This window comes from Lepisosteus oculatus, chromosome 17 (assembly GCF_040954835.1).
Source record: "Lepisosteus oculatus isolate fLepOcu1 chromosome 17, fLepOcu1.hap2, whole genome shotgun sequence".
Classification (NCBI taxonomy): domain Eukaryota; kingdom Metazoa; phylum Chordata; class Actinopteri; order Semionotiformes; family Lepisosteidae; genus Lepisosteus; species Lepisosteus oculatus.
This window is the reverse complement of record NC_090712.1, coordinates 13356904-13384619: the sequence shown is the minus strand read 5'-3', so window position 1 is coordinate 13384619 and position 27716 is coordinate 13356904. Positions and strand designations below refer to the sequence as shown.

Below are 27716 nucleotides of genomic sequence, written 5' to 3'. Positions count from 1 at the left end.
TGGCCAATTAGTCGGTTGTGCTTGAAGGTTTGAATGTCTGTGGAAGCATGTAAAACGAGGACACAGACAAGAGCAGGAGCCCCGCCAGTCTGCCTCCAGCACACCTACATACAGTACAGTATCAGCCAGAAAATATTGGCGAGGTAACAGCTCACGCTGTTCGCTGAACTACAACCGAGTCACTTTTGACAGAGTCCCTGAGCTCGGACTCTTACTCCGCCTCTGTCGCAAGCCTTCTCGAGTTGGCATCATAGCCCTTACAAGTGAGACTGGAGAAAAGAGTGGGATAAGTGGACTAATCGAGCGACAGGCGAATCAGAGTTTGTCATGCGGGGACAGGAGCTTTAGTTATGTTTGGACCCGTTAGAAGGAAGCCTATGCATTGCATATTGGAACTTTACAGCGGGGCTTGCTGAAACGCCCGGAGGAGCGTGCTCAGCGTGTGTCTCTCCTCCGTGAATGTGCTGGCTCAGAAAGAGGAAGGAAAGCCCTTAACTGCCAAATTTGGCAGCCGGGGAGGAGAAATGCCATTTTCAGTTATTTTGCTAGGGAGCGCAGGCAGACGAGACTGGGAGTAATATTTGCCCGGCAGGACGTTGCCTTTTAACCGATGAAAACCGGGGCGGTTAAAATGTTGATTTTCTGCGAATTATGGCAAATGGAACAGGCACGATTATGCTGAAATGTGTGGTTGTTGGAGACGGCGCTGTCGGCAAAACTTGCCTTCTGATGAGCTATGCCAACGACGCTTTTCCAGAGGAGTATGTTCCTACTGTCTTTGACCATTACGCAGGTAGGCGACTTTTCTTACAGCACCAGAGACATTTCATTGTTCAGTAAGCTGGAGTGCAACAGAACCACAACCGCGCTGTACCAGTGATACACACAGAGCTGGAGACTGTAATGCAAGACGGCTCTGTTAATATAAATCAAAGATGGATGTTTAAATGCCGCGGCTATTAATAAAATAACTTATTGTCTCGAAATGTAATTGAAAGAATCCGTACGTTCTGACGTTAGTTACTGTACATAAAATCCGCCGCGCAATAAACAGCTCAATGTATTTGTACGTATTTATGCTTTTAAATAAATTAATTTATATAGGAGCTTGTTATTGTACAAAGGATTCGTAAAAACTGAAATATAAACTTTTCTCCCCCCCCCCCCCCCCGCTCTTAGTCTAGTTTGCCGCTATTCCCAGACGCATAGATGGTGGCCTTGCAGTGGAATCTTGTTATTCTAATTAAAACCACTTGCTTTGCTTTCTACAGTGTCTCCTTTCTTTCTCTGTCTCTCTACAGCGATGATTGTTTCTTCTTTCTTACAGTTAGCGTTACGGTCGGAGGAAAACAGTACTTGCTGGGACTGTATGACACCGCCGGCCAGGTACGGTACTCTTCTGTCTCTGCAGATACAGATGTACAGTTTACCAAGACCACAAGAGAATAATCAAGAACATATGCTTTTAGAGATTTTTTTCTCGTTGGTGCTTTTGTCATAGTACAGATATATTGCTTTTACATTCATGCATGTTGTAAAGGACTGGAAGGCAGTCCTACTTAAATCTTAGATCTCGATGTCTGATGAGTATCACCCTTTATAAAAACTGAATACTTCACTTAGATTAGTTTTGTGACTTTAAAGGAGCATAGAAAATCCAGTGTCTTAAGTATTGGATAACTTTCATTTCAATCGGAAATGCATTTAAACACAGCTGTAAATCATTTCGACATGTTATGTGGCCAGTCTGAATTGCTGTTTGAATTCTTCCCTTTTTTCAGTCTTGAGGACAGAAGAAATTTCTTTTCTGTCCAGTGAGTCACCGTGTGCCCTAAGTGCAGAGACCTCTCCAGCCTTCCTCCTGCAGTTCTAGAATTGTGAAGTCTTTTTTTTTAGCTTGCCCTCTAGACAGGAATAACTGATCTCTGCTGGGTTACTCAAATAACTAACAAAAATAGCACTGTGGAGAAAAGAGTGAATTGACAATGCACTGAACCCAGGCGTACAGTACCATGATAGGTGTGATTGTTTTTGTGTCCTGTTTTACTCTCACACAGACATGGGACCCAGTTATGTTCCATTTTTGCATGCTGTTCACTTCAAAGTTAGGACCAGTCACTTAGTCATTTTGCAGTCAAGGCTTTAGTGAAATCAGGAATAATCCGTATAGATTTTAAGGATTTAGCATGGAAGCTGGTCGGATGAGAAGGATATCGCCTGTCCATAGTGTAGCAAGTCGCAATTCCCACATGTCCAGTAGCTGTATCTGCACTGACAGTGCTTTGCCACCCCAGTGCCTCCCTGCACCTCTCAGTGCTCATTCCCCTCGGCTTCCCATTGCAAAGGCTGGACTGACAGTAAAGACAGGGCTTGACTCTGTCATCACCAGCTGTGGAAGAAAACGCCATGCACAGGCCAGCACACACATTTTACATGATACCCTTCTAAAACGAGAGCTTTTTTTTTGTTCCTAAGCAGCTGTGCAGCTGTTATCTGGCTTCCACACTTGTGGCAGGAGGTCATGTGGTTGCTTGGAAAGTTTTCTGTGGGTCTTTTGAAAGATTTTGTGTCAAATCTTTTGGTGCCTGGAGCTCGAGGTTTAGTAACTAAGAAACACAAATACTATACAATCAGAGAAAATTGGTAGTATAACTTATACTAGTATTTACAGTTTAGCAAAATCAAGTGACAGTAGTGCGCTTATTGCTATTTTACTGTCTGTTTCGGAGGCAGAATTGGTCAAAGACCACATTTTAGCTGAATCAGTTTATTTGAGAATGGAGAAGTTCAGCAGATGCTGAGTCTTAAGAGCTGTGGCAGCCTTATTGTATGGCCAAAGAGAGTTCCTTTTCTTCAAAAGAAACGGAAGTTCAAATGCCTACTGTAACTCCTCATCTCCCAAGTACAGCTAACCAGCTATTAGCACTTATAAATTAAAAGAACTGGCTGATTTGTAACTGTGTGTTTGAAACAAGTAGGTCTGATCAGTTAAAGGGTGTGCTTTTGTCAGCTCCGTTGAGTATGAGAATCCGGAATAGGGCTTTACGTCTTCTTTTTCTCGCAGGAATAAAAAACGTTGCAATAATAAAACCTCCCATAATTAGAGGCAGCATGTAGCAGTTCCTAGGCACAGTCTTGAGAATCCCAAGGCCAGCAGCCCAGTTCTCCAATCTTTCCAGGAGATAGAGTTAATAATTTTGCCCCATGTGCAACCTTACTGTATATAGAATGCTTATTTACCTGTCATTAAAGGACAAACCTCACAGCTAGCGCTTTTCTGGAATCACTTTGCTCTTTGAAGTTTCATGGGAAGCATCATAGTTGATGTGTATGTGACTGTGCAGCTGAAACATCTTAACATCTTGATTGGTTTTATGTAAATTAAAATTGTGTCGTACTGACATGTGAAGCCTTCCCATTCAGTGTGCTTGTTTCTAAATGATAGTGAGAATACCATTGGACGGAATGTACACAATGTTCAGTGTCACACTTATGAAGTAATGTAAGAGTTATCATCTGCAGTGTGTAATGTTAGGTTTGTCCCTGTGGTTTATTGTCACTTTTAATGATATAGTACAAAGAGTTACCATTTAGTGTCTGTTTGTTGCCATTGAAGGAAAAAGGCTGCACAGTCATGCAATGTTGTCCAGACAGAGAAGGACATTGTGAAACCTCCATGTGTTTTGGAGAACTGAGCCGGGGGTTTGGAAATGTGGCCAAAGCCTTCTCAGCCAGAGTCCTGCTGCATTCTTCCCATTACAGCCTTCACTGGTGTACTAAACTCCAAGCAAGCCATGGAGTCGACATCCATGCTAATCAGTAATTTCATATTCTCTGTGGCACACTGGTGCTTAAAGAAACAAAAGATCTGGAAAACACATGTTCTGGTGTATGTGTCCATGTTTCTGCTGCTCTGGTTTCCAGCACTGTTCCAGCTTGCACTAATGGAATTTTGGTACACCAGGCTTCAACATTACTTAAGACTGAGAAACTTTTGAAACTGTCGAAAATCTCCACGCCATATTTCCTAAATGGTTTTAATTAAATTTTGAGAGCCCAGCCTACAGTATGTTCTCCTTAGATGTTTATCACAGCTGCACAGTCAGATGAATTGCCAAGACAAAATGCTAAGAGAGAATTAAAGAGGCCTAGTTGGAATACCAAGCTTTCACCTTTTCTCACAATGAAAACAAACATGGTATTAGATTATTATGCCTTTAACTTCTTACTTAGCTCAGTGTCCTGCTGCAGACATTTTAAAGTACACATTTTTAGAGTCTCTAACCAGGTCTGCACTATGTTAAGTGCAGACTCAGCTCATATCCTCCTTAGATTGTATAAGATATAATCCTTATGTGTTAACACATTTTTAACACAAGTTGTAGCAATAAAAAGCTGAGTAATTAACTCTTTTCTTTTGGTTTAGATAAAGCCAAGTACACACACTTTCCATGCCAGTGGGAATTCCCAGACACCCACACTGTTCCCACTAAAAAAGATCCAGTGTTTGTACTGTACATCATACATGAAATTCTCGTGTTAGGTGTTTGGGATATGTTTAAAACATATTAAGGACATAGTTCCTATGGCCTTGCTCCCTTTGCAACCAAGGAATTTTGCTGTCTACTCTGTATAGAATATGGGCCCTCAGAGAAATGCAGCTGCAAGGATCAGTTCTGTTCAAAATATTATGTGGAGTCATAAATACTTTTGTTGCACTGCACTTGCTTTAAAAAAAAATCTTCTAGAGCGAGGAATCCCATAGATGTCATCTTTGTTTGCTGAGTACCAGATGAAGGCTCTGGCTGGAAGTATCCTTTCAAGTGCTCCACCAAGCCAGGTTTCCCCAACACGACAGCACAGAAGGAGACCGATCCTGACAGTGCAGCTCTGTAATGCCAGCTGACACTTGGTGGCTCCCTCATTCTCACCCAGCAAAGTCAAACATTCCATTTTGATATTTTTATTTAGTTTTCTTTATGTAACACAAAGGAGCTTGACGTATCTCTGACAAGCCATGATTACTGTCACTTTTCTGTCTGTTAACGGCGCACAGCAAAAATTGGATATAGAGGTGAAGAGTCCTTACTGATGCCTTTCTGTGTGTTTATTCTGCTTTCCTCTGATAAAGCTCAGATTTGTCTTGGCTGATCTGATTTGCTTTCCATTAGCTGTAATTCCTGTGTACAGATGGAATCACAGCTATGTTTTTGTAAGGAGAATTATTTTTATTTTTATAATTTACTATATCAAATTCTGAAAATCTAGAATGCTACACTAAGCTGATTTGGTTTTCCTTTGCTTGAGCCTATATGAATAGTGTGAGCATGGAGAGTCTGTGTTGGTCTTAGTTATTTATTCACTTTTCTACACTGCTCTCTGCAGTAGTAGGATTGCAGTATTTTAAGGGACGACTGGCTGTTGAAGTAGAATCGGAAAGAGGGTTTTAAGTGCATTTGCCATTGGCAAAGCACTGCTGTTTCCTGTCATTATGATGTCTCCTGTAACCCTTTCAGAACACTTTAAAAAATTGAGAGCGAATTAGTTATGTGGTTAGGTTGGCTTTTGTCACAGTGTGGAATAGTAGAATTTTCACCTGATGTTTGTAACCAGCAGTAAGTGTTGTTATGATTTGTTCCAGGGGTTTCAGAAACAAAGCTGCTAGTGCTTGTACCGTTAAATTGTTGATTCTAATTTTCTTTTAATACAGATTGAAAGGACAGGGAAAAGTTAATAACCACATGGAATAGGTACAATCTGTGCTGTACTGAAAATGAATTGTTCCCAAAGTCAAGTGTTTTCTCAGTAAGCTTCTTCTTGTTGGAAAACATGGTACAGTATACACCTTAAACAACGAAATCACCCGCACAGTTCTCTGTACTCAGTCTCGGCCTGCTGAATGATGGACTTGGTCTATCACACATTGTTTCAAAATACCTGCCTCTTTGGGCCTCTTAATGGGATCCTCATGTAGGCCACACTCTGACAAATGTAGTCCCAAATAATGCAACAACATGTTTCTGGAAAGCTGAGTAATGGTGAGATGCTGTGTGTATGTCTGGGGGGGTGTTGTAGAGGCCACTTTCAGTAAGAAAGCAGAATGAAACTCGGAGTCCCTGTGTCCCAGAGACAGGGCTGGGCATTGCTGCTTCCAGCTCATCCTCTCTCTCTCCTTCATCAGGGCAGCTGGGCTGCTGTGCAGAATTCCTCCAGGAATCTGGCCTAGTGGAAATCTATTTTTGGTTTCCTGAGTAAAAGGCACAGGGTTCTGATTGAGCGCCTCCTCTCAAGATTGTAGCTATGAGCACGAAGGCAACAGATGGTCAATTATTCAGTGATCACAAACTGGTGGTTGTCAACTTGCATTTAAACTCCGAGCTGGTGGTGTTTGTTCCTCTCTGGTCATTCCTGCTAACCACTCTCATAGACTCAGTTGTGATCTTTGACCCCTTCTCTTAAGTTAGGGCATGAATATCTTACAGAAAAGAACTTAGTAAAGCAACATACAGTACCTAAAGTTAAAGACATTTCTCCCAGGGATCCAATATGGTTTATATTATGTAAGTCTTTGAGCGTCTACTGTCTTTATTATAAAGCTTCAAAGCGGCAATAAGTAATTAAACTGCTCAACATCAGTATTTTTTGAAGCAACAGGCTTTAAGATATTACAGTCTTTTTAACCACTGCTATTCTGTCTGGGATTGACTATGGAGAGCCAGTACTGAGTAATGGGAGTAAAATATAGGTACACGTTTAGGAATGTAAGTGTTTTTTGGTGTGTTAAACTCTGACAACTTGACAGTTGTGAATATGACAGAGACTCATTCAGATTGTGGCCTGTAGAGGAAGGCTGATCCATGTCTGTTCTTGACAAACCAATGATCCTTCAGGGAAATTGTTACTGGTGACACATTTGGCATGTGAGATTGAAACAGTATTCTAAGGCAGCTTCCAGATCGGTATTATTAGTCAGAAATAACAAAGCAGCAGTATCGCTGTGCATGGAATGGCTACTGCCAGGCTGATCTTCTTCAAAGATATGATTGCATGGTCTTTAAAGGACATCTTATAATTTGAATCTGTATGTTGCCTGTGGCTGAAGCTTGCATATCTAGCCTTTTCCAAAAGCTGAAATAGCAGCCTTTATGCAATTCATGTTACACAAATTCAAACCTCATAGGTACAGTAGCTATCAGTGTGAAGTGTGAATTATTTAAAAAGTTTTCCTGAGAGTTATCCACCAGTTTGCAGATATTCTTAGTAACAAATTGAGGAAATCGAACATGCTGTTTATTAGGACCTGATATCAAAATGGTAGATAAAAGAGGGAGAAAGGAAATGGCACACTTTTCAAATCTAGAGGAGTCCTTCCAGTGATCAGGCTGACGTTTTCATAGGCATGCTTTAATATTCAGTGGATGAATAAGGGCTGCAATGAATTATTCTCAAAAGAAAGTACAAACACATCTTTATTTCAACTTCCCACTCTATCTAGTTATATAAGAGACTAGATATGACTTGGATAAAAAGACTTAGTGGCAAAATGACCCATTTATCGCACTACAGCACTAGAACACAGCATGCTCAGGAAAACTACCTGTAAAGTGAAAAGAACGAATCTCATGAGCAGTGTAGAAAAAGACAAGAAACTTGTCTTCTGAGCAAGGAGGAAGTTGTATAACAGTGCAGAAATATGCAGATATTTGGAACAAGGGCCTACATTGGGCAAATATTGGGATGTCTGTCATTTGGATATCTCTTTCTATACTACAGCACAAATTTGTCTTGCTCTCTTTTTTGGGGCTATAAAATGTCACAGGCTATAAAACAGCCCACGAAATCTCATGGTTTTCTGTTTTAGGGGGTGAAAGCGTGTTAATTCTGGGATTCTTATTTTCCATGATGCCTTCTCTGGTTGCCCGTACGTTTGAATGACAGGACATGCTTCTCTTTTCAGTGGAACTCCTAACTCCATAAGGCTGTTTATCACACATCTCAAAACAGAGTCAAAAACAATCATTTTGTGTCCCTCTGTGTTGTTTAATGTATTATTTTCTGTAAATATCCTGTAGACATTTAAGGTAAGGTTCTCTTCCTTTTGAAAAATGTTAGCAAGTTTATTTTTCTTTTATGCCAGTATTTTCTTTTATTTTTAAGTTATCAAAAAAGACAAGGCAGTTTGTTAGAATTCTAAGTAAAAACAGATGAAGTGGTGTGGTAATTAGCACTGCTGCCACAGAGCTCTTGTTCTCAAAGCACCGTGTTTGATTCTGGGGTGGGACACCTGTCTGTGCAGAGTTTCCTCCTCTCAAAGATGGCCTGAGAGATAAAATGTTATGGAATAGGCAATGTAGTTTGAGAAATGGGATTTGGGCAACCTCCTCACTGAACATCAGGAGCTTCTCTGCTACAGTGCCAGCCCCAGAATAACTAGGATAAGGCTTAGATGAAGAAGAGGGACTGGCGGCTAACTGATGGAATTGTGCATCTAAGATGGGAAGTTGACACCTCACCACAGTGTCCAGTATTCCGAATTTATTAAGCCATCCATATGTTATCAGAAGCTGTTTATTCCTGATTAGGGCTGCGGCAACCCACAGCCTGTCCCAGGAGCACAGGACAAAAGACAGGACTGCAACTTGAACGGGATGCCAGGATACAAATACAACTGCATACAAGGATAATTAACTGGCACCAATTAACATACCTCACATGTCTTTTCTCACTTGAGGCAGGAAAGTGTAGCACCTGGAAGAAACTCACATTTACCTGGGGAGTCCATGCAAACTTCACACGTAGGGCACCCCAGTTTGCAATCTAACCCAGGGCATAAGAGCCATGAGACAGCAGCACGAAGCACCATGCTCACATGCCTGCCCATTCAAAAGTCAGTCAGACTGTAATGCGTTGTTGAAAGGCTTTTGATTTTTTTTCTAAGCGATTTGCTTCAAAATTGCCAAAGCATCTCAGTGTGACATGTTTGAGAATGCCATGCACGGCACAGTAATTCACAGCAGACACTCCGACTAATAAAGAGCCTGCCTCGAGCCTCTCTCCCTGCTGTGGGTATTTCCCTGAAACACAGGAAGCGTCTTTTCCAGGCTCAGGCAGTCAGAAATACCTCAAGCCTCAAATGCATGGAGCGGTCTGATCACTGTAAAATGTGCAGTTAATGTTTCATTATTGTAGCTGCATAAATATCCCATCTGATAAGGAAGACTTGGCATATCTCTAAAAAGCTACGGGAGAAGCAATCCAGAAGGGAAAAGAAGGTGACATTTATTGTCCTCTGTACTTCAGGTCGCTTGGTATGAAATGTAAATTGATCGCTGGTGCATTTCCTTGTGCCTTTGAGTGGAAACACTATAATTGTGTTTCATAAAACAGGGAAAGTAAATATTTAATATTGTATGTAGACCTACAGTATCTCTTATGTTATGTGACTGAGTTGTGTAACACCAAGCATATTGTGATTGCAAATGAAGATAATATAACTGTGCTGCTTTTTTTCTAGACCGTCACTGCAGATCTCCTTGTGAATTATGTTAAAAAAATTGCAATGAGTTTTTACTTTTAAGCTCATGCATGTGTGAAATGCCACAGGCTGCATGCAAATCCACCAGTTGTTAAGAAGTCTCTTTTATCATAAGATGTTCTAAAATAATTGAGCTAATACAGTTATCTGTATTCCTCTAATAATGAAAGTCATTCTGCCTGCTACAGATTTTCTCTGGGTTACACCATTAGCCTCTTAACTCTATTTGTTCCAATCCATTTACTTGGCCTTTTAGAGATTGTCCTTAGTGCATATGTGATTCTGGATTTGCATTGTCGCATCCAAGCAGAATATAGGGTGCTCTCTGATGTCAACATTATTCACATGCACATATTTTTCTAACTCCCCTAAATTGTCCTTCAAAGGTGTGTCATTAGAAACTGCTTCCTGATGGTAAATGAAAGGGCCATCACATCTGTTTTAAACAGAATTAATCTAGCTGTGACTGTTCTTTTGATTTTACCCCTGTATTCATGCATATTCTAGGAGACATGTGCTTCATTGCAGCAATAGGAGTTTAATTGGGCTGTAGCACGTTGAGTCAGTATTATTCACCCAGTCCACCATAGTTATTCCCATCTCTGTTGGCTAGCTTCAACATTGTTACCAAAGATTTTGCATGCTTTGTAAAGTGTCCTCCTTAAACCATGTCAGTGGAATGAATGTCAGGACTGTTTTGCACACCTGAGCTCATCATGTTTTTTAATATTTATAATAATCTTTATTATCAGCACCGAAAACACCATGAATCAATTAAGAATTAGCAAGACATCATTGAATGAGATACAAAATGGTATTAAACAAAAATATGTAACCTATCTATAGCTACAGTATTTATGTGCTGATAAATACTGTAGCTATAGATATTCAGGAGAATTAGGAAATTCAGAAGAAACAAGAAAATGAAAATAGGCTTTCTGACAGTCATTGGATCCAATTTAAAAGTGTTAATAAGGACCATTTGTGACTGTTTTTATGGGCCTACAGTACTCACGTTTTTGCTTAGGTACAGTATAATATTTCATAGACTTGGTGTATATCAAGAGACAGAACAGTCATCACAATCTGACATTCTAAATTGGGAATAGTTAGAAAACTAGTTATGGAAATGAGTAAAAGTGTAAAATGGATATGAGGAAAAGTGTAAAATTGGGGCAGATTACTTGGTATACTGGAGTCTAAAATGTGGGCAAGAAAGTTCTAAAACTGTCTTCAATGCCTGAATTCCACAGCAAACAAGTGTAGTGATGCTGGAACAGGTGAGACAAGCTGCTTTGTTAGAGAAGACAAGGCATTGAACAGAGAAAGGGAAAAATTGTTGATTTAGATTTGACATCCTGAAACCCGGTTGAGAATTCCAGACGTCAAGCTCCTTAGTTTGATTTCCATATGCTGTGGAATTAACCAAACCACAGCATACGTAGGACTTTCTTCTGGGTCATGTGGGTCCTGGACCAGTGCCGGCCTTGACCCCATTTTGAAGAAGCAACATGTCTGATTCATTAAACATTAATCCCCTGTGCGAGGAGGGAAGAAGCTCATTTGAAACGTGTAGAAAAAAAGGCTCTTAGTCTTGTCATCTCAACATCTACTGGTGAATCTCTGGCCCAACTGCACAAGGTGTCAAAAGACGATCAACACTGATGTAAAAGGTGTGGAAGAAAAACAGATTACATAGAAAATGTGTATTGAGTATTTTGTAAATCTTTTGGTTTACTCAGCCAAAACACTTCATGCTAGATTCAGTAAAACATATTGGATTTTTAGTTGTTCATTTTTTACAATTATGACAGGCTTTTTAATTTAACAGCTTTAATTTAGATTGTTTCACAACTTCTGGAGGGCTACAGTCCAACAGGATTTGTAAGTCTTAAATCTTTACCTGGGAAGTGACATTTTCAGCTAACAATGAGGTCAATTAATTAATCAATGAACATTGTTGTGTGCAGGAGACAGTTTGCAGCAGATTCTTTTGCCTATTGACCAAGGAACATATGCAGTAGATAATTCTCTAGAAGAGACTGAAGGAGAGACTCTACCTCACCCCTGTTCACGGCCTGTTACAAACTGGCAATTCACAAGATTGTCTTTATCCTATATGCTGGTTTAAAGTTTGTTATTGATTAAAATCAATACAAATTTAATCAATTCTAAAGCACCACTTCTAAACCTTATGTGAGATATCTACAGGAACACCACCAGCCCCCCCAGCCCCAAAGGCAGTCAGGCTCTTGAGAGAAAGGAGGAAGCATAAAAGTCTTGAAGTAGAATTGTAGTTGATTTGTGATATGGCTTTTAAATACAAAAGAGGAGAACATAGCCGCTGCAGAATCAGCCTCCCATCTTATTTAAAATGTGCAAATTGAGACCAAATTATTAAAGATGCCTCATCAAAATAGATACAGTCACTGCTAGTTCTGAGCCAGTCTGCTTTTTGTCACAAGGGGAATTCTTAGTTGTGCTTCGTTTACAAAGGAGAGAGGAGCTTCCTTCAGTGCCCCCTCAATTCAGGCCCTACTGCTAGCTGGATGTAGTCATATCCATGTACTAATGTTACAGGACACAGCTGATATATGGCGTTCTCTTGTTTTAAGTAGAGCCAGCTGTAGTATTTGATCTCTTTATAGATACTGTAAGTTGGTAAAATTAGAAGGCCTCCTCAGCTGAGGGAAATTTGAAGAACAAGTCTCTTAGTAATAAAGAATAAAGGTCTTCTGGAACAGAGCAAAGACACATGCTGCTGCAATGTGTGTCAGGGATACTCTGCATGAGGAGACTCTCTCGGCTGGCTGCACATGAAAGAAATGAAACTCCCTTTAATCATGTCAGTTTTCCAGGTGAAAAAGAGACTGGGCTAGACTTAGACATGCCTTATAGTTTCTTGGCTATTTAAGACCTAATTTAAGTGTGCTTTGCAGCCGGAGGCCAGTAATTATGACTTCCTGTTACATTGTAATCAAAGTGCAGGTCTTGAGCTCTCCTTGGGTAAGTAATAAAATCAGATAACGCTTACAGACTGTGTGTATTGAATTCAGAGGTGGGCTGTTCAGTAGACTATCTTCTGTACTGCCTCATAAGCCTTTCATGGATATAGACTGAAGTCAACCTCAAGCATCAGTAAGGACATAGTATTATTATTGTTGTTAAGAGTAGTGGTAGTAGTTGCAGAAATAGTAATAGTTATAGTCCTCCAAATATCTATAATTACAGGTTTCCAACATGATCACCAATGTTTCACTCTAATTTGTGGTGCTCTACCTACCAGACACCCATGTAGGAATCCCACATTTCCGCTGTGCAAAGGGAACTGTATTGTTCCTTGGGGAGTTCTCTGAATCTGTCAGTATCTGAGTGCTCTGTGTGAGAGATCTTTGCTTCTGTCCATAGATCATGAGAGGATATCCATGTCTGGCGCCATAGGTGACATAAACGTTTTATACAAACCTAGCCTAGCAGTACACTGAAATGGTTCATTTAGGATGAGAGAATGTTTGTATTATATATGTACAAATAGCTTATTTCTGTCTTTGATTCCAAGCTCCACTGTTGGCCATTAAAGGACATCCAGCTGCGTATGACCTACAACTCTTCCTTTAATAAAACTTCACAACTTACAAAGACATATCAGGAGTACTGGAAATACATCCCGTAAAACAGCCCATTCTCTGTCTTCCATTATGCCCTGGAGTGGTTTACAATATTAAATAAACATAAATGGTTTAAAATGCTCTGAGCACTAAAATAGCAGTGTGTATTTTCAGAGTTATTCAAAAGTGGTCACAAAATGATAAACCTTCATCTGGCTGACAGACATACTGTACAATTGCTAGCAAAATAGGAAGAGCAATTGTGTGAACTGTGTTCAGGGTACTTATAAAATGTTAGCTGGCCTACTCAAACAACTATTATCAGAGACCAGTTTTGTGGCCTATGCAGTTTTATACAAAAACAAGGACAACATACAACACATTGTCCATTGACAAAAGAGGGTTCTATATCAGCTTCATGTGGTAATCATTTATATTTATTCACAGACGTACATGGTACAAAGATGCACTAAGCTGCCCTTGCCTATGAGAAATGAGCCCCCATGGTCCCACTTGTACAAATGTAAGAAATATGACCCAATACCCAATGTTCTTGCTCCTTGATGCAGTGTTCACAACTGTCTGAGAAAGGACCTTTTACAATATTACTGTATGAATGCACAAAATAATTATTAGAAGCTGCTTCTTTCTTAATTATTGTTTGACTTATAATTGCTTGCATTGTCATCCACCAATTAAATGCAGCACCGATCTTGGTGACACACAGCAATGGTAATACGCCAACAGACCCCTTGCACAGGAGTTCAGATAGAAAAATAGTTAATTACTTAATTTGAATTATGGTTTTTTAGGTAGATACAAAGTGGGATTTGGGCAGAACTTCAGGGTTAACATCCCTACTCTTCCAGACTGTGTTGTGAGAACTGTAATGACCAAGCAGTCCTGTGGCACGTTATCAGCAGCACACCAGGGTGGTGCGCTAATATTGATTAATGTCATCCCAGGTGCAGAGTTTATAACATAAATATAAATCATTAACAATTTCACAGTGAAATCACATCTAAAGTGTTTTAGCATTGCTAAACTTCACATAAAGACATCTACCCTCTTGTTCTTTGTGCTACCCTCTTCTGCTCAAAATGACTATGAACTTAAGGAAGTGAGGTTTTAATTTGTTGTCTACTTTCTCATTTTTGGAGCACAATTCGAGTGAAGGAAATTCAAAGAAGTGCTGTGAGATTTAGTGCCATGAAAATTCAAACTTATGTCTCATTATTTCAAGCGATAGATATGTGGATGGTAAAGCAGCACGTAGTCACTCAGAAATGCAAGGTATCGTTTTATTTCCCCAAACAACATTGCATTGAAAAGTTTAGGATAGTTATTACGGAGGAGATGCTGTGTGCTGATGTTGCTTTGTTTCCACCTTCCCAGGAAGACTACGACCGTCTGAGGCCTTTATCTTACCCGATGACGGATGTCTTTCTCATCTGCTTCTCGGTGGTGAACCCAGCCTCCTTCCAGAATGTACGGGAGGAGTGGGTGCCCGAACTGCGGGAGTACGCGCCCAGCGTGCCCTTCCTGCTCATCGGCACTCAGGTGGGAGAGCCAACCCCCAGCTCCAAAATAACCCAGTGCTTTGCTTTTTCCCCAGAGCACCTTCAACAGTACTGCTTGGTTGCAGAGCTTAAGGGCTGCAGTCTTAAAGTAATTTTAACTCTTCAACCAACCTAGACTCAGCGGCTCTTATCCAGATTTCTCAAAACAAATTAGATAGAAATCCTATAATGGCAGTAATTATCATGAGCACAATATATGCATCGTCATTAAAGCAGTTAAGTCAGGCTTCAAAATATAGAAATCCGTAATCTTCCTATTTTTAACACAAATTGAGTGTAGGCGTCACTGTGTTCCTCAGCAACACAATTTCACAGACCACCAAAATAGGCAGAGAGGGCTCACAGATCCATTGCGTTGCTAGATGTTCATGGCTGTTTTGCGAGAATGATCTAAAATTACTCTGCTGTCACTCTGAATACCGATGTAATGGCAATCATTTGGAAATGCCATGCTGATCACAGTTTTCAGACCCAATCAGAAAGCAACATGAGCCCGCGGAGCCTGTCTGACTGCCAGCGCAGGAACTCTAAATATATTATGACTGGACGTCAGAATACACCCTTGGTCCTTTTGATTCATTAGACGCCCCAAACATTTGATACTGCAGGCTTAAAAGCTATTTATTTAAGTGACAAACCCAGAAGAAAAATGGCTTACAGTTTCGAAGACCAAAACTCTGCTGAGCAGCTCCAGACTGAATTGGTCAAACATCAAGGGGAGGAATTTTAATTGGTAACAGAGGTGGTTGTGAGGGTAGGATGACAGTGGCTGTTGAAATCCTCCCAGTCAGCTGTAAACCAAGCAGTAGGGGGAACTGTCACTCAAGATAGAGGGAGGGGGTGCAGCCAGCAGGGTGTCTGTTTGTACAGCAAAGTCCCGTGTTGTTTTTAACCCTTAACATTCCATACCTGCCTTTCCCCTGCAGGAAAATCTCAACAAATAGAATGTAAAGGTTGTATGTGCCCATGCACTTTTTCATTGACATTCAAAATGTGATTTTTTCAGGCCTCTGCATCTTCAGGACCAAAAAGCACAACCAAGTCGGCCAGCAGACAGGAATGACGCCAAGTTTTTTTAAATTTAAAAATCCAGAAGGGTAAATGTTAGAGGGATTTAAGCACAGTGGTGAATTTTGGAGAGTATTTTGACAGCAAGTAGAATTCAAATTTTAGATATTCAAATCTGAGGCTGCTAACCATGCACATTAAACAGTAATTTTTCTCATAGGTTTCAGACTGTTTCCCGTTCATGTTTCAGATTGATCTTCGAGATGACCCCAAGACCATAGCAAAGCTGAATGACATGAAGGAGAAGCCCATAGCCACTGAGCAGGGACAGAAACTGGCCAAGGAGGTAGGGCCACTGTAGGGGTCTATGACTCAAACTGTACCAATGAATAGGGATTCTGCAATGCATGTTACAGGTAATGAATTAATAGAACCCCATAATCATAACCTGGTTTAGACCAGAGCTTCTCAACTCTGGTTCTGAAGGTCTGCTGTATTTGTGGTTTTTCATTCCAATTAGTACTTAATCACTGTTTGCTTGCTTTGATTTATTCCTGCATTCAGTCTTTATTTGCAACAACTTCAGCACAACTATATGCAGAATTTGCTTCCATATTTCTGACTAAAGCTCTTACCGTGATCAATTGATGACGAACAGACACAGGACGGAATGACGCTGTATCAGACACTCACAGTGAGTCAGTATTTTTCCATCTGTTCAAATCCATTTGGTTAGATTTCAGCTAACCCGAAACTCGCTAATTTCCACAGGGTTTTCACCAATTGCTAATGTCATTCAGCTTTTTACCTTCTGAAAGAAAATTAAAAAAAAACAGACACTAACAGAAATTAACCTGTGATTAAGAACTTGGCGGTATCAGAAAACAGAAGGTGCAGTGATGCCCCAGGACTGGGCTTGAGATCTGGTCTAGAGTAGCAAACTAGAACCCTGCTTCTGGAGAGTCACAGTCTAGCATGTTAACTTCTCCAAGTTAGCAACTGGCTGATGCAATGAACAGATCATCAGCTCATCTGGAAAATTACGCCACTGTGTCTGGGCAACCCCAGGGCTGCAGAATCCTAGTCTAGCTCAGGTGTCCACCATTGTGGTCTTGAGGCTTCACACACCTGCTGGGGGTCTTCATTTAAATAAATCCTTAACAGAAGCAATAGCTTGACCGACTGGTGTTGACCAAAACAGAGAACAGAAAGCATTCAGTGAATATTGGAAATGAGGAATTTTAATATAGAAAAGAAGCAATAAAAAAATAGCTACAAATAACCAGGTGTATCTTACGTGCACAGATTACAACAAAATTGAAATGTGTTGCACTTGTAACAGAAACAATGTTCTGCAGAGAAGCAGAAGAATCTGCTCAGGATGCTTCCCCCATAAATCCATAGTGATTAAACATAAAAAGGAGAAAGCAAAACAGTGTGAAAGTCAATGGCCCTTGAAGAGACGGTGGTGGTGCCGTGCTATTTAATGGCTGCGGAGCTGAAGCACTGCAGCACCCTGCGAGCATGCAGTGTCCCATTTGCCAACACTTATTAAAATCTCATGGCTTAATAGTTCTGAGGGAGGGTGGAAAGGTGGAGCTGCCTATGTAGTGAAATATATGTCTGCTCTCACAGAATTAATTGTTAATTAATGGAAGCTTTCAGCCTGAATCAGACTGGAACAAAGGTCTGTAATGAGGAATTACAGGAGGACTGAGGTGGGCAAAGGCGGGTCATTAATTGGTGACCTCTCTGATCATTTTTAGACCTCACTATCATACATGAAAAGCAGCCTGTCCATAGTCTCCCCTTTGGGAGATTATGGAGCTCATTCGCAGACAGTGGGCACCACTGACCCAACACTTACTGGCTGTTTTAATACTGGGGTGCTCTAGACTTCTAGACTCTCTAATCATTACCTGGAAAACAGGCAGAAAATGATGACAGCACTTACACTATTCAAGTGAGGTTTCTAAGGAAACATGAGCGTTAATTCATACTAATGAAGGCACAAGAGAAACTATAGTAAGCCACATTTCTGGCAGTGCATGTCTAAGACGTTTTTGTAAAAAAACACTGTGAATCATTAGGGCAGAATGTATCACTGTTAGGCTGATGAGCTTGATAGGGCTGTGGTGGGTGTGAAGTGTGCAATGGGGGCTGTGCTGAAAGTGAGATTCGCTGAAGCTCCAGGCCTACAGTGTGTGATGCATACTGGTGTGCTAAAGGAGTTGTTCACACGTTTACTGTAAGGTAACTGGAAGGTTTTGCTACCCTATGACAGCATAAAAAATGTTCCTAAACTGAGTGATACAGAGTCAAAAATGTGTCCCATGCATGTATGTGTTCATAGTATATATATCTGCCTTCTGTATGACCATCTTTCTCTGGCCTTTCTGGATGCACGAGGCTAAGTGCCAGATGTGAATGTTTCTGTCAGTGCTGAGTTATTTTAATGTGGCAGGGTTCTGTAATAATTTCATTAGAACGCTGTTTTGATAAATTTGTTCCAAACTGGATGCAAATTCATCTTCAGCTGATATTGAACAATGTGTAATAGCAGGAAATGAAACCCACATCACAACCCTTGCTTTGTGGTTAAAAGAGGGGACTAGGTGTGAAGAGTTGCCCTGTAGCAGCTTTTAGAAACTGTTTTTTTTTCTTCTGAACTATTCACTTTTCTTGCAGATTGGTGCCTGCTGCTATGTGGAGTGCTCCGCTTTAACGCAGAAAGGGCTAAAGACTGTCTTTGACGAAGCCATAATCGCTATCTTAACCCCAAAGAAAAATGCTCTGAAAAGAAGATTGGGCTCCCGATGCATTAACTGCTGCCTCATTACGTGAGAGAGGGAAGGAGGAAAGAAAATGGAAGTGACAGAAAAGAGGAAGAGAAAAACTGGATACACCTTACAAGGTCTCCCAGAAAGACTGATCCACAGTACAAATGGACAGAGCTACTGAAAACAAGCCAGTGTGCTCTGCACAGCTCTTCATCAGAATCCGCACAGGAGACTAACATTTTCTTTTAAAGGAGAAAACAAGGGAAACATTAACCAAAGCTGCATAAACTTTTATTTTCCTTACAAATTAAACTGTTACCAGTCAATTCCATCAAAAATACATACAAATCCAACAAAATTAGCAGCTCAGAATCCCCTCCCATCCAGTCCCAAATCTAGCTTTTAAATACATTTGTCATTCGGATGAACTTGTCAATGGCTTTTATAAAACTCTTGCCACTTGATATGCTGCTTCAAAAGTAGTACAAAAACAAACAAGAGCTGGCTTTAATCCATCTTTAGTTTTATAGGAGATGATTTAAGGAAACCATTTTGCCAATCCATGCCAATCTGGCACAGCCCACGGGCATCAAGACATTGCTTGCATCTCCGTTAGCCCACCTTGCCATCTACTTGCTCTTGTACGTCAGCTGCTTCCTGTGCCAGTGTATCCACAAGGGAGCAACGACCAGGCCGGTCAAGAAGCCAAATGTAGCTCCTAGTGTGCAGGAGACTGGCCACACCTGTGTCGAGAGGATACAGAGACACCGCCCCCGTCGGGGGAAAATGAGCACAACCCGTCACTGGACACAACGCAGTCCTCTGTTCTTTTATTATGGAACTTCAATTTTAACAGCCCTCCTCCAGATCCCTCCCACCAACTTCAGCTGCAGCAGTGTTTTGACACTATAGACAACTTTTTAAATTCAAAGCTGCAGAAGTCTCTGCCTGGTTTTTGTTTAGTTTTTGACTTGTGTGTTTTTGTGATGGAGGCCTTGAGTGTCTGCCTGTGATAATTGTCCTGCAGTAGACTGTGTTGGATGTCTGTTGTCACTGCGAGTTCAGCCAGCCTTTTCTCTCAAGCCAGACTTTGCTGCGTCACAGCAGGCCTGAAGGAAGATGGGTTAAGAGCTGTAATCTGCCTTTTTATTCAGTTCCAAACTGCTTATGAAGTGCACAGAGTAACCATTTAAACACTAATTGCTGTACTTTCTTCTTTTTTATCTGATTGCACATTGAATGCAATTAAAGAGTGGTTACACAGTTTTAGCAGCACATTAAAAATAATCATGAACTTGTGTTTTTCCTAGGAAGCATACAACCCACATAAAGCTGTATGTCATTTTAAAACCTGTTTCAGTCTTCATAAACAAAGATCCTACTGGCTAAATAGATAATACATAAAGGAAAGGGCAGTTGTCATGACTCACGCTAAATAATTCAAAGACCTGCTCACTGTGCCTTCCCGTTCCATGCTACACCTGGAGCTAAGATGCATGGGAAGAGTCATAACAGCATGATGTGCTTTAGGGGGCAGCGTTGTGGCAGTTCCTTGGACAGGAAAGGCTTTTAATGGTGTTTATGTAAAAAAAAAAGTATTTTTCAATTGGTTTTGTTATGGTTTATATATAAACACAATTTCTTTTTACATGTACAACTTGAACTGAAGTCAAATCACTTTTTGTGGTGATATAAGTAGCTTTTTATAAGACAATACCAACCATGCAACAAATCCTGGGAACAAAATATCTCTAAATACAGTTTATTAAGAAGACTAAGACCAACTATTAAACGTTTTCTCTCTTCGCAACTTGGTAACATTTTGCATAGTACCAAATCAGAATGGAGTTAAGCAACATTTATATTTCACTCTCTAATCAGACTTTCTTAGGGCAAACTACAGTATAAAACTGCTCTAACACCCTCAGCTTATACTACAGCTACAAGAGAAACAATACTATCACAGTTGTAGGCCTTTAATCTTTGTGGTGGTAGTGCCCTTCAGTATAACAGACATGCTTGGAGAGGATACAGTATTGCAGATCCTGCTTGATTTTATCCCTTAACATCTTTGATGTGCTCAGTGACTGTCCACTTACCTTGCATGAGGGTCTGACTTTGTGTATACACTCGGTGCGGAATTAAATGTATTTCACCTCAGCTAAAAGCCCGCAGCGTTAACTAATGTAAAAGAACAGATTTCAGATCAAGCAGGGCCTTATCTAATGTTTTTCTCTCCACATAGAGTGAGACTCATGCTGTTCAGCGCAGCTCTGTTGTGCTGGCTGCCAGCGAGCTGAAAACTGGTTTATCTGCAGGAGCTGAGGTGGCTCAGACATGCTATAAAATGGCAGGTCTTCTGTCTATGGTGCCATAAATGAGAAATTAAACCAAGTCCTGCCACTTCACACCAACGTCCTCCTATTCTGATGTTCAAAGTCTTTCATTAGAAAGTCTAGTGCAAGATATTTTTTTTAATTCTACAACATATAAAGTTTTGTTGTATCTATGCTGAAGCTGGGTGCTTATTTTTTTGGAAGAAGGAAAGATTGCAGAGCCATGCCTTAAATGTACACTGCTGTGCTTGTTTTTCTCCCTCCTCATTTACATTTCACCCTTCAATCAGTGCTGTTTTATTACTCATTAAGCGCTCATTAAAATGCGGGGAGGCAGAGGGAGGGGAAGCACACCAGAGTGCAGCTCAATAGATCAGCCTCATGTACTGTCACAGGCTTCTACATCTCCATACAAACGTAGTGTCAGTTAACAGAAATACATTGCAATCTTAAAATCGCCTAAACTTCTTGTGGTCAAAACCCATATCCTCATAGCTGGAGATCATATCTGTTCTAAAGCATGAGCTGCATATTAAATTGTGCAAACTCTGCAGAGGAATTGTGCAATACTCTATAATATTGCTATATCTGATAAATTAAGCTTGTGGAAACTTCATTATGCAGCAACTATTTTGACAATATTGTTGCATAAAACACAGATAGGCTAAAAAAGAGACCTATTTGACTTACTGTAAGGTTACTGAGTATTCTGATCACCACTCAGTTCAGTGCAGATAAAGGAGAGCTGTAAGTGGCTGTACAGTGGGCTGCACATACTGAACCTAAACCTTCTTTTGAGTGAGAAGAATGAATAGGCAGAAATGTGTAAAAGGTGTCCTAATACAGTATTGAAATTGAAAGGCGGCAAATGGCTAGTCTAGACCAAGTCTCATTTTATCCTTTTCATCCCTTTATATGAACAGCTTTGCATTTCCTCAAAAGAATATTTCTCCTTCAGACAATGTTTGGATCTGTTTGTCATGGAGAGACCAGGCTAGCCTAGTCTCAGTTCTGTTAAAGACTGAGCCTAGGTACTCATACAGACATACTGTGTTAATAACAATGAATGTGTTTTGTGTCTTTACATTGTCTTTTCTATTACTCTGAAACTGCTCAGTGCCAGGAACAAAGATGCCACATGGCATTTTTTGACTAGTGTGGTGTTTTGTTGTTCATACATTTGCCTGCTAGGCAAGGTGGCATCAGTACCTGATTTTTAGAAATATGACCTTTATTCATCCCAAGATGAGCCACCCCGATCTGTAACTACAGGTAGAACAACAAGTGTTACTTACTGCATTCACGCCCCTTTGTAAATAAACTACATTCTCCCAAGATAGCTGTCTGAGAACGATTCATATTCCACAGAGAAATGACTACTCCATTTTTGTGTTCCCTGGGGAGCCTGCTGTCACCAAAAACTGTGCAGTTTTCAAATCTATCTGTATAGATTTTCAGGAGCAAACACTGCATTTATCTTACACATACTGCACTTCTAACAAAGGCACTTACAATTGTACATATCTACGCACACTTAGTTTTGCACACCTGCCCCTTCTCCACAATGAACAAATATTTCAATGAGTGCTAAACAGAGGTTTGTATAGGCTGTCAGTTTAATCACCTCAGGTGATTAAATTCGAACACACATGCTCCTGTAATGCACTGTCCGGTGCACTGTGTACTGAGAAGTAGAAGAGAGGAGAGCCCCAGGGTGTGTAACATACTGACCTGCCAGGGCCGGTCCCAGTCCAGGGGGATAGGAAATGCTCCCAGCCAAGCTCCAATCATACTGCAGGCTGTGGTGATCTGCAGACTGGTGTCCCACACTGACATGGCCCTGCAAGCACAAGTCAACAGTCGATCCACTTCACGTGAACTGGGGACCTATTGCAAAGCAGTTCCTCGCAAAACAAAGAAATAGAAACCTGAATGTACAAAAGAACAGACAGCTTCACCTCCCCAAGGGATAATTAATTAAGGCAGGTAACATTTAAATTTTACTCATTTAAATCAGATCTGTATTCACAACTATACATTCAGATGGAGCAGTGAACACAAAACATTAATAGAGTCATCTCTTCCCTGAGCTGGCAGAGGTGTCAGTGGAAAACGCTGGAGCTTTTTGACAAGTACTTGACAGACACCCTATAACAGAAGGGCACATTCAGAATTAACCTCTCTTTCAAGTGCCACTTGAGACATGAGCACCACTGTACCCGTGTCAACGAGTCTCTGCTACTGAACATAAAGAGGTGCTTACTCCCACACATTCCAGTTACGAGCCCCATTCTTCCTCATTAAACTGTTTTGTCTTATCAAGTGATAAAAAGGTGTTGTTTGCCTTAATATATATTTTTCCCATATACAAATTGCACTTCTCCACTCCATTCAAACAATAAGCACAGCTGTGCTATGAGTGTCCTTGCGGGTCTGTGTCTGTAGGTTGGTGTTTGTCTGCTTCTGCGTCTCAGTCTTTATCTGGTGGTAAAGTCAAATCAGGAAGGAGACTGTGAACCAGATCTGTCAGGTGACCACAGCCATCTGGGATGAGAGGGAGGAAACTGCAAAGTCAAGGACAACTAGAACCCTTTCCAGAAAGTGCGGTAAACAGCAGGCAACACACTGGGCCAGAGCTGCCCCAGCTTCCCCTCAACACGTTCTTAACTGTTCACACCACTTCAGCTGGAGTCATCCAACCCGCCCTTTACAGAAGCTCTCGGCGGGTGAGAGTAATTATTCACATACTTATGTAAAAGTGAAATTTTGGAGTAGTAAGAAAATTGTGCTTCAAAGCTGATCTGTGCTGAGAAAATAAATGTTAAATAGCATCAAAATATGTTTTGAGCAGAGTAGAAATGCGGTAAATCCAGGAAAGAGGAGTGAAGACGGACCTCTTCTCTACTGCCTGCTGCAGCTTTCCCTGAAACCTCACAACAAGGAGAAATTAAAGTCAAGCAGCGGTGCTTCACTTTGAAGTACTCAATCAGCCAATCAGTACATCTCTGCTTCTCTCCATTCTAGCTAAAGAATCAGTTTAAGTAGCTCTGACTGGCAGCTAGGCCTAACCGGACAAAAAATACCACACTGCCGTCAGCAGCTTGATAAGTAGCTCTATTGATTTTTAAACTTCAGCTTTTAAGATTTGGAGCACCTAAAGCCTAAGTTCAAATTAATACATTTTAATGATGTTTCCTTAGTCTTAAGCCCCTTTTGAAAAAATGCAGAAAAAATAAAAAGTTTTAAAAAAAGATAAGGATACAGAAAATTAAACAAAATCCTAAACTACAATATTGTGTATTGTGTATTGTGCCTTTCATCTCAAACCAACCTTACTGAACTATATGATATACCATCCTCTCAGAAAACCATTGCCTTAAATAATGCAGAACTATTCCTTAAAAAGCTCTTGTCTGAGTGGGGAAATGGTAGTCATGACATTTTGTATTCTCCTTCCCCAAAACCATTTTCCACAGAAACCACTGAAACAAATTTACAAGTGCCAGCGCTTCACTTGCAGTAAGATCCCAAACAGGTTCTTGATAACCATTTCCTCTTACTAGGACAAGTGGCATTTCAACACAACCCCACACTGCTTTCCAGTCTTGCCTGTTATGCAATCAATCTAGTTTTTCATTGTTCTCATTTACGCTAAGTCATCTAAGAAAATTCTGTGAAACTGTTATCTTCAGGTTTTAGAGGAAGAAAATAATCAAGTTAATGGACTTAGGGTAAAGAAACAATCGTGGCATTAGAATTCCCCCTAGTGGTAGATTTAAAAATGACACACAGCCACACTACTTTTTGCAAAATATTAATTTCTTATTTCACATTGATGAGATAAATGAAAAACACACTACAGTCTTATATTATAATACTAAAATGAGTATGTACTCATCACATATGTCAATCCAGGAACTAAGCTTATCTGCACACCACTTCACAGTAGGCCATGTTCTGTAAGTATTAATGTCAGCACTCCAGCAGTCCCATGCAGAGAGGCTATATGGACTCTTCCTGAATGATATATACCGTGCATACGTCATTCGTGTTACAAAGCCGTCAGTACTGAAGGTAAAAAGAAAACACGACGAGGATTCCTCCCTTCATTAGCTCCTGCACACCAACAAGAAACTGCCAGTGACATTACACTCAGAAAGAAATGGACTCTTCTCGCCCTGTGGATAGGTTTTGTTGTATTCTACAGAAGGTAGGACACTAAAGGTCCTACAGTTACAGTAAATTGTACTGTTTACTATATATAAGCCCAATGACTTATATAAAAACACTTAATATTATTCTGAAAAATACTTCATAGAAATTCTGACATGCTCATGCAAGTTCAGCCTATTTATGCACATAAGCTCCTCCACTTCTAAGCTCTCAAACTGATTTATCTGATTGTGAGTAACAAAAGGGACTGCTTTCTGCATACTCCGGAAAACGGTACTTCCCCTGCAGAAACAGGCGGTGCGAAAGTCAGAATAAGAGACGCACCCATCCCGACTGAAAACACGAATCCAGGCCTGGACGTTAGGCCCCAGGATGCAGAGACAGCGCAGGGTGGTGAATGTGGACAGCAGGACAGCAAAGGAAAAGGTTTCAAGCGCAGACCTGGAAAAGAGAACACATATCCTAGCAAGGCACACCCTGTCCTTGCAAGAAAATAGGTCTTTATTTCACTTATGCAAAGTGCTATGATTTGTGGGTAAAACACCCTGCTCTTGGTCCAGGAATGTGTGTCAATTCAGTCAGGAATATTACACCCGCTGCTCAGACAATATTTAAGACACTCTAAAAGGGTTTGGATTAGTTTCAAGCTGGGATCCGGTGGGGCACTTCAGACCTCAGCAATTACTTTTCCTAAACAAATCTCAGTCACACCAGCAGGATGCAATGAAACAAGAGAAAGACTTTCAAAAACATCACTGACTATTTGACTCATATGTCCTGATGTGAAACATGAACAGGCAGAGCATTTTAGTAACAGGACAAACTATTCCTAGTGACTTGTTGTTAAGTACTTACTCCAGCAAAGGTGCTCCATACAGGACAACAACTGTGTGGAACAGGAAGCAGGATAATATGAAATACAGGCAGGACCTGAAGGCTTTAGACACCTATGGATAAGACCAAACAGGTTTAATAATTACCCACTATATCTTTATAGTGTTTGCTGGCTCGGTTACCACAAAATGATATATGTGGAGACCAATGCAATTCAATGGACAAGCATACAGAAAACCACTCAAAGCTTCTAGTCCCTATATCAACTATAAGTGCAGAGTATTTTTATTCATATAGTTAATCTCTAGATTCATATATACCAGTTATTCTAGTGTTACTTCCATTTTAAAATTAAACTGCATTAACTGAATTAAAGGTACTTTAAAAAGATAACTGAAAACATTTAAAAGTTGTATTGGGTTGTGCAATACCTGTGAAAGCAGGCTGATTCTGCAAAGAGAAGAAAGTCTCCCTCAGACCTCACCTTGTAACTCAGAGTATTCTTCTTAGATGGTGGACTGATGCCCAGCAGCCAATAGACAGTGATGTTAACAGCAGCCACAGCTCCAGAGACAGAATACAGCCACACAAGGTGTGTGCCATAGACTGAAAACCCATCCACAAACAGAAGGGGCAGTACTGTGGCCATCAGGACAGAAGCTGCCATGATGGTATGGGCAGAAATCATTCCCTTGATCTCAATATCCTTCATGGTGATCCTAGGTGATTCCAGGCTGGAAAACAAGCACGCAATACTACCAACTTCAGGATACTTAAATCAGTTCAGGTCTGGGGAATATCAGGAGTTTAAGACTGCTTGCTAAGGTACAACACTCAATAGTAACATCCAAAAACAGCTGACAAAGGCCTCTGTATAGTGTTGGCTATCTGTACTCAAGAAGACACGTGGTCACCTGATTTCAGTTCCATCTGTGTTCTCAATTTTGTCAGAAATTATTATTTCCTTAAAACTCTAATACAGCTGCGTAAAGAAAACTTCCAGTGCAGAGGACACAAACTCAACTTGGGTTTTCGGAGCTGCGAATTCTTACTGTATACAAGCAATCACCAGGTTCTGTATATTAGCTAAGTGTTTGTACCTTAGTTTATCTAAATCTGCGTAGAAAAGGTAAAAATATTTAAATGTCGTTGGTACAAAAGATCGGACATTTTCAAAATCAATTTTAATGTAAAAAAGAATAAAACTGCTTTACACCACGTCTATATCCGTTGAGGGATTTGTGATCAGCCAAGAGTAGCTGAAGACGGGCGGCCAAGGCAAACCTGACTACAAGTTTCTGTCTCAAACCGTCACAGTGTTCAGAAACTTAACATACACGGGGAACCCTTTTGTAGAGGTCTGGCGTCTCCTACAGGAGCTGCAACTTTTCAAAAGTTATATTTCATCTTTAGCATTCTTCCAAGCCCCGGTAAATCATCAAGTATCAAATCTCTACCGTTCCAATTAAACTTAAAACTGCAAAAAACTATGCACTGCGTAAGAAACTGCAGACATTATGCCTATAAAACTGAATAATCAACAAGAGAAAATAGGATCGTAATTATATTTTAAGAAATGGCTTACCCTCTAGATGGACGGATTGTTGCTATATAATATCATTCAACGTTGGAAAAAAATAATAAACTACTATATACATCAAGCGAATGAAAAAAATCTGAATTATTCTCAAGAACACGTAGCCTCTAAAAGGTGTTTTTCCATTTTTTTAGTCGTGGTGCACAAATGCACGACAATAGCCCACAACAGTATCATTCATACCTGATTTCCGTATGAAATATATTCTGCGCAAGGTCAGTACAGCGTAAACAAGGACGTGGGGGGTGTCACGGCGTGTTTTGCT

At 40.5% G+C, this 27716-nt stretch overlaps 2 protein-coding genes across 4 annotated transcripts; one reads left to right on the top strand and one right to left on the bottom strand.

The window, feature by feature from the left end:
- The first annotated feature begins 226 nt into the window (after nucleotides 1-226).
- On the top strand, nucleotides 227-22182 carry rhoq (ras homolog family member Q). Its single transcript, XM_006638636.3, has 5 exons — nucleotides 227-793; nucleotides 1328-1386; nucleotides 14539-14703; nucleotides 15982-16077; nucleotides 18420-22182. Exons 1-5 carry the CDS (start codon nucleotides 652-654, stop codon nucleotides 18573-18575), a joined length of 618 nt encoding a protein of 205 aa, XP_006638699.1. The 5' UTR covers nucleotides 227-651; the 3' UTR covers nucleotides 18576-22182.
- Nucleotides 18786-27716, bottom strand: pigf (phosphatidylinositol glycan anchor biosynthesis, class F). 3 transcript variants are annotated; one of them, XM_015363005.2, is made up of 7 exons: nucleotides 27635-27716; nucleotides 26339-26588; nucleotides 25876-25967; nucleotides 25345-25461; nucleotides 22579-22687; nucleotides 22057-22113; nucleotides 18786-19254 (listed from the first exon to the last, which is right to left on the bottom strand). In XM_015363005.2, the coding sequence occupies exons 2-7, from the start codon at nucleotides 26564-26566 to the stop codon at nucleotides 19141-19143; spliced, it is 717 nt and encodes a 238-aa protein (XP_015218491.1). In that variant the 5' UTR covers nucleotides 26567-26588; nucleotides 27635-27716; the 3' UTR covers nucleotides 18786-19140. The 3 variants fall into 3 exon arrangements, with proteins under 3 accessions (XP_015218491.1, XP_015218490.1, XP_006638698.1); XM_015363004.2 differs by lacking the exon at nucleotides 27635-27716 and adding an exon at nucleotides 27440-27628; XM_006638635.3 differs by lacking the exons at nucleotides 22057-22113; nucleotides 27635-27716 and adding an exon at nucleotides 27440-27628.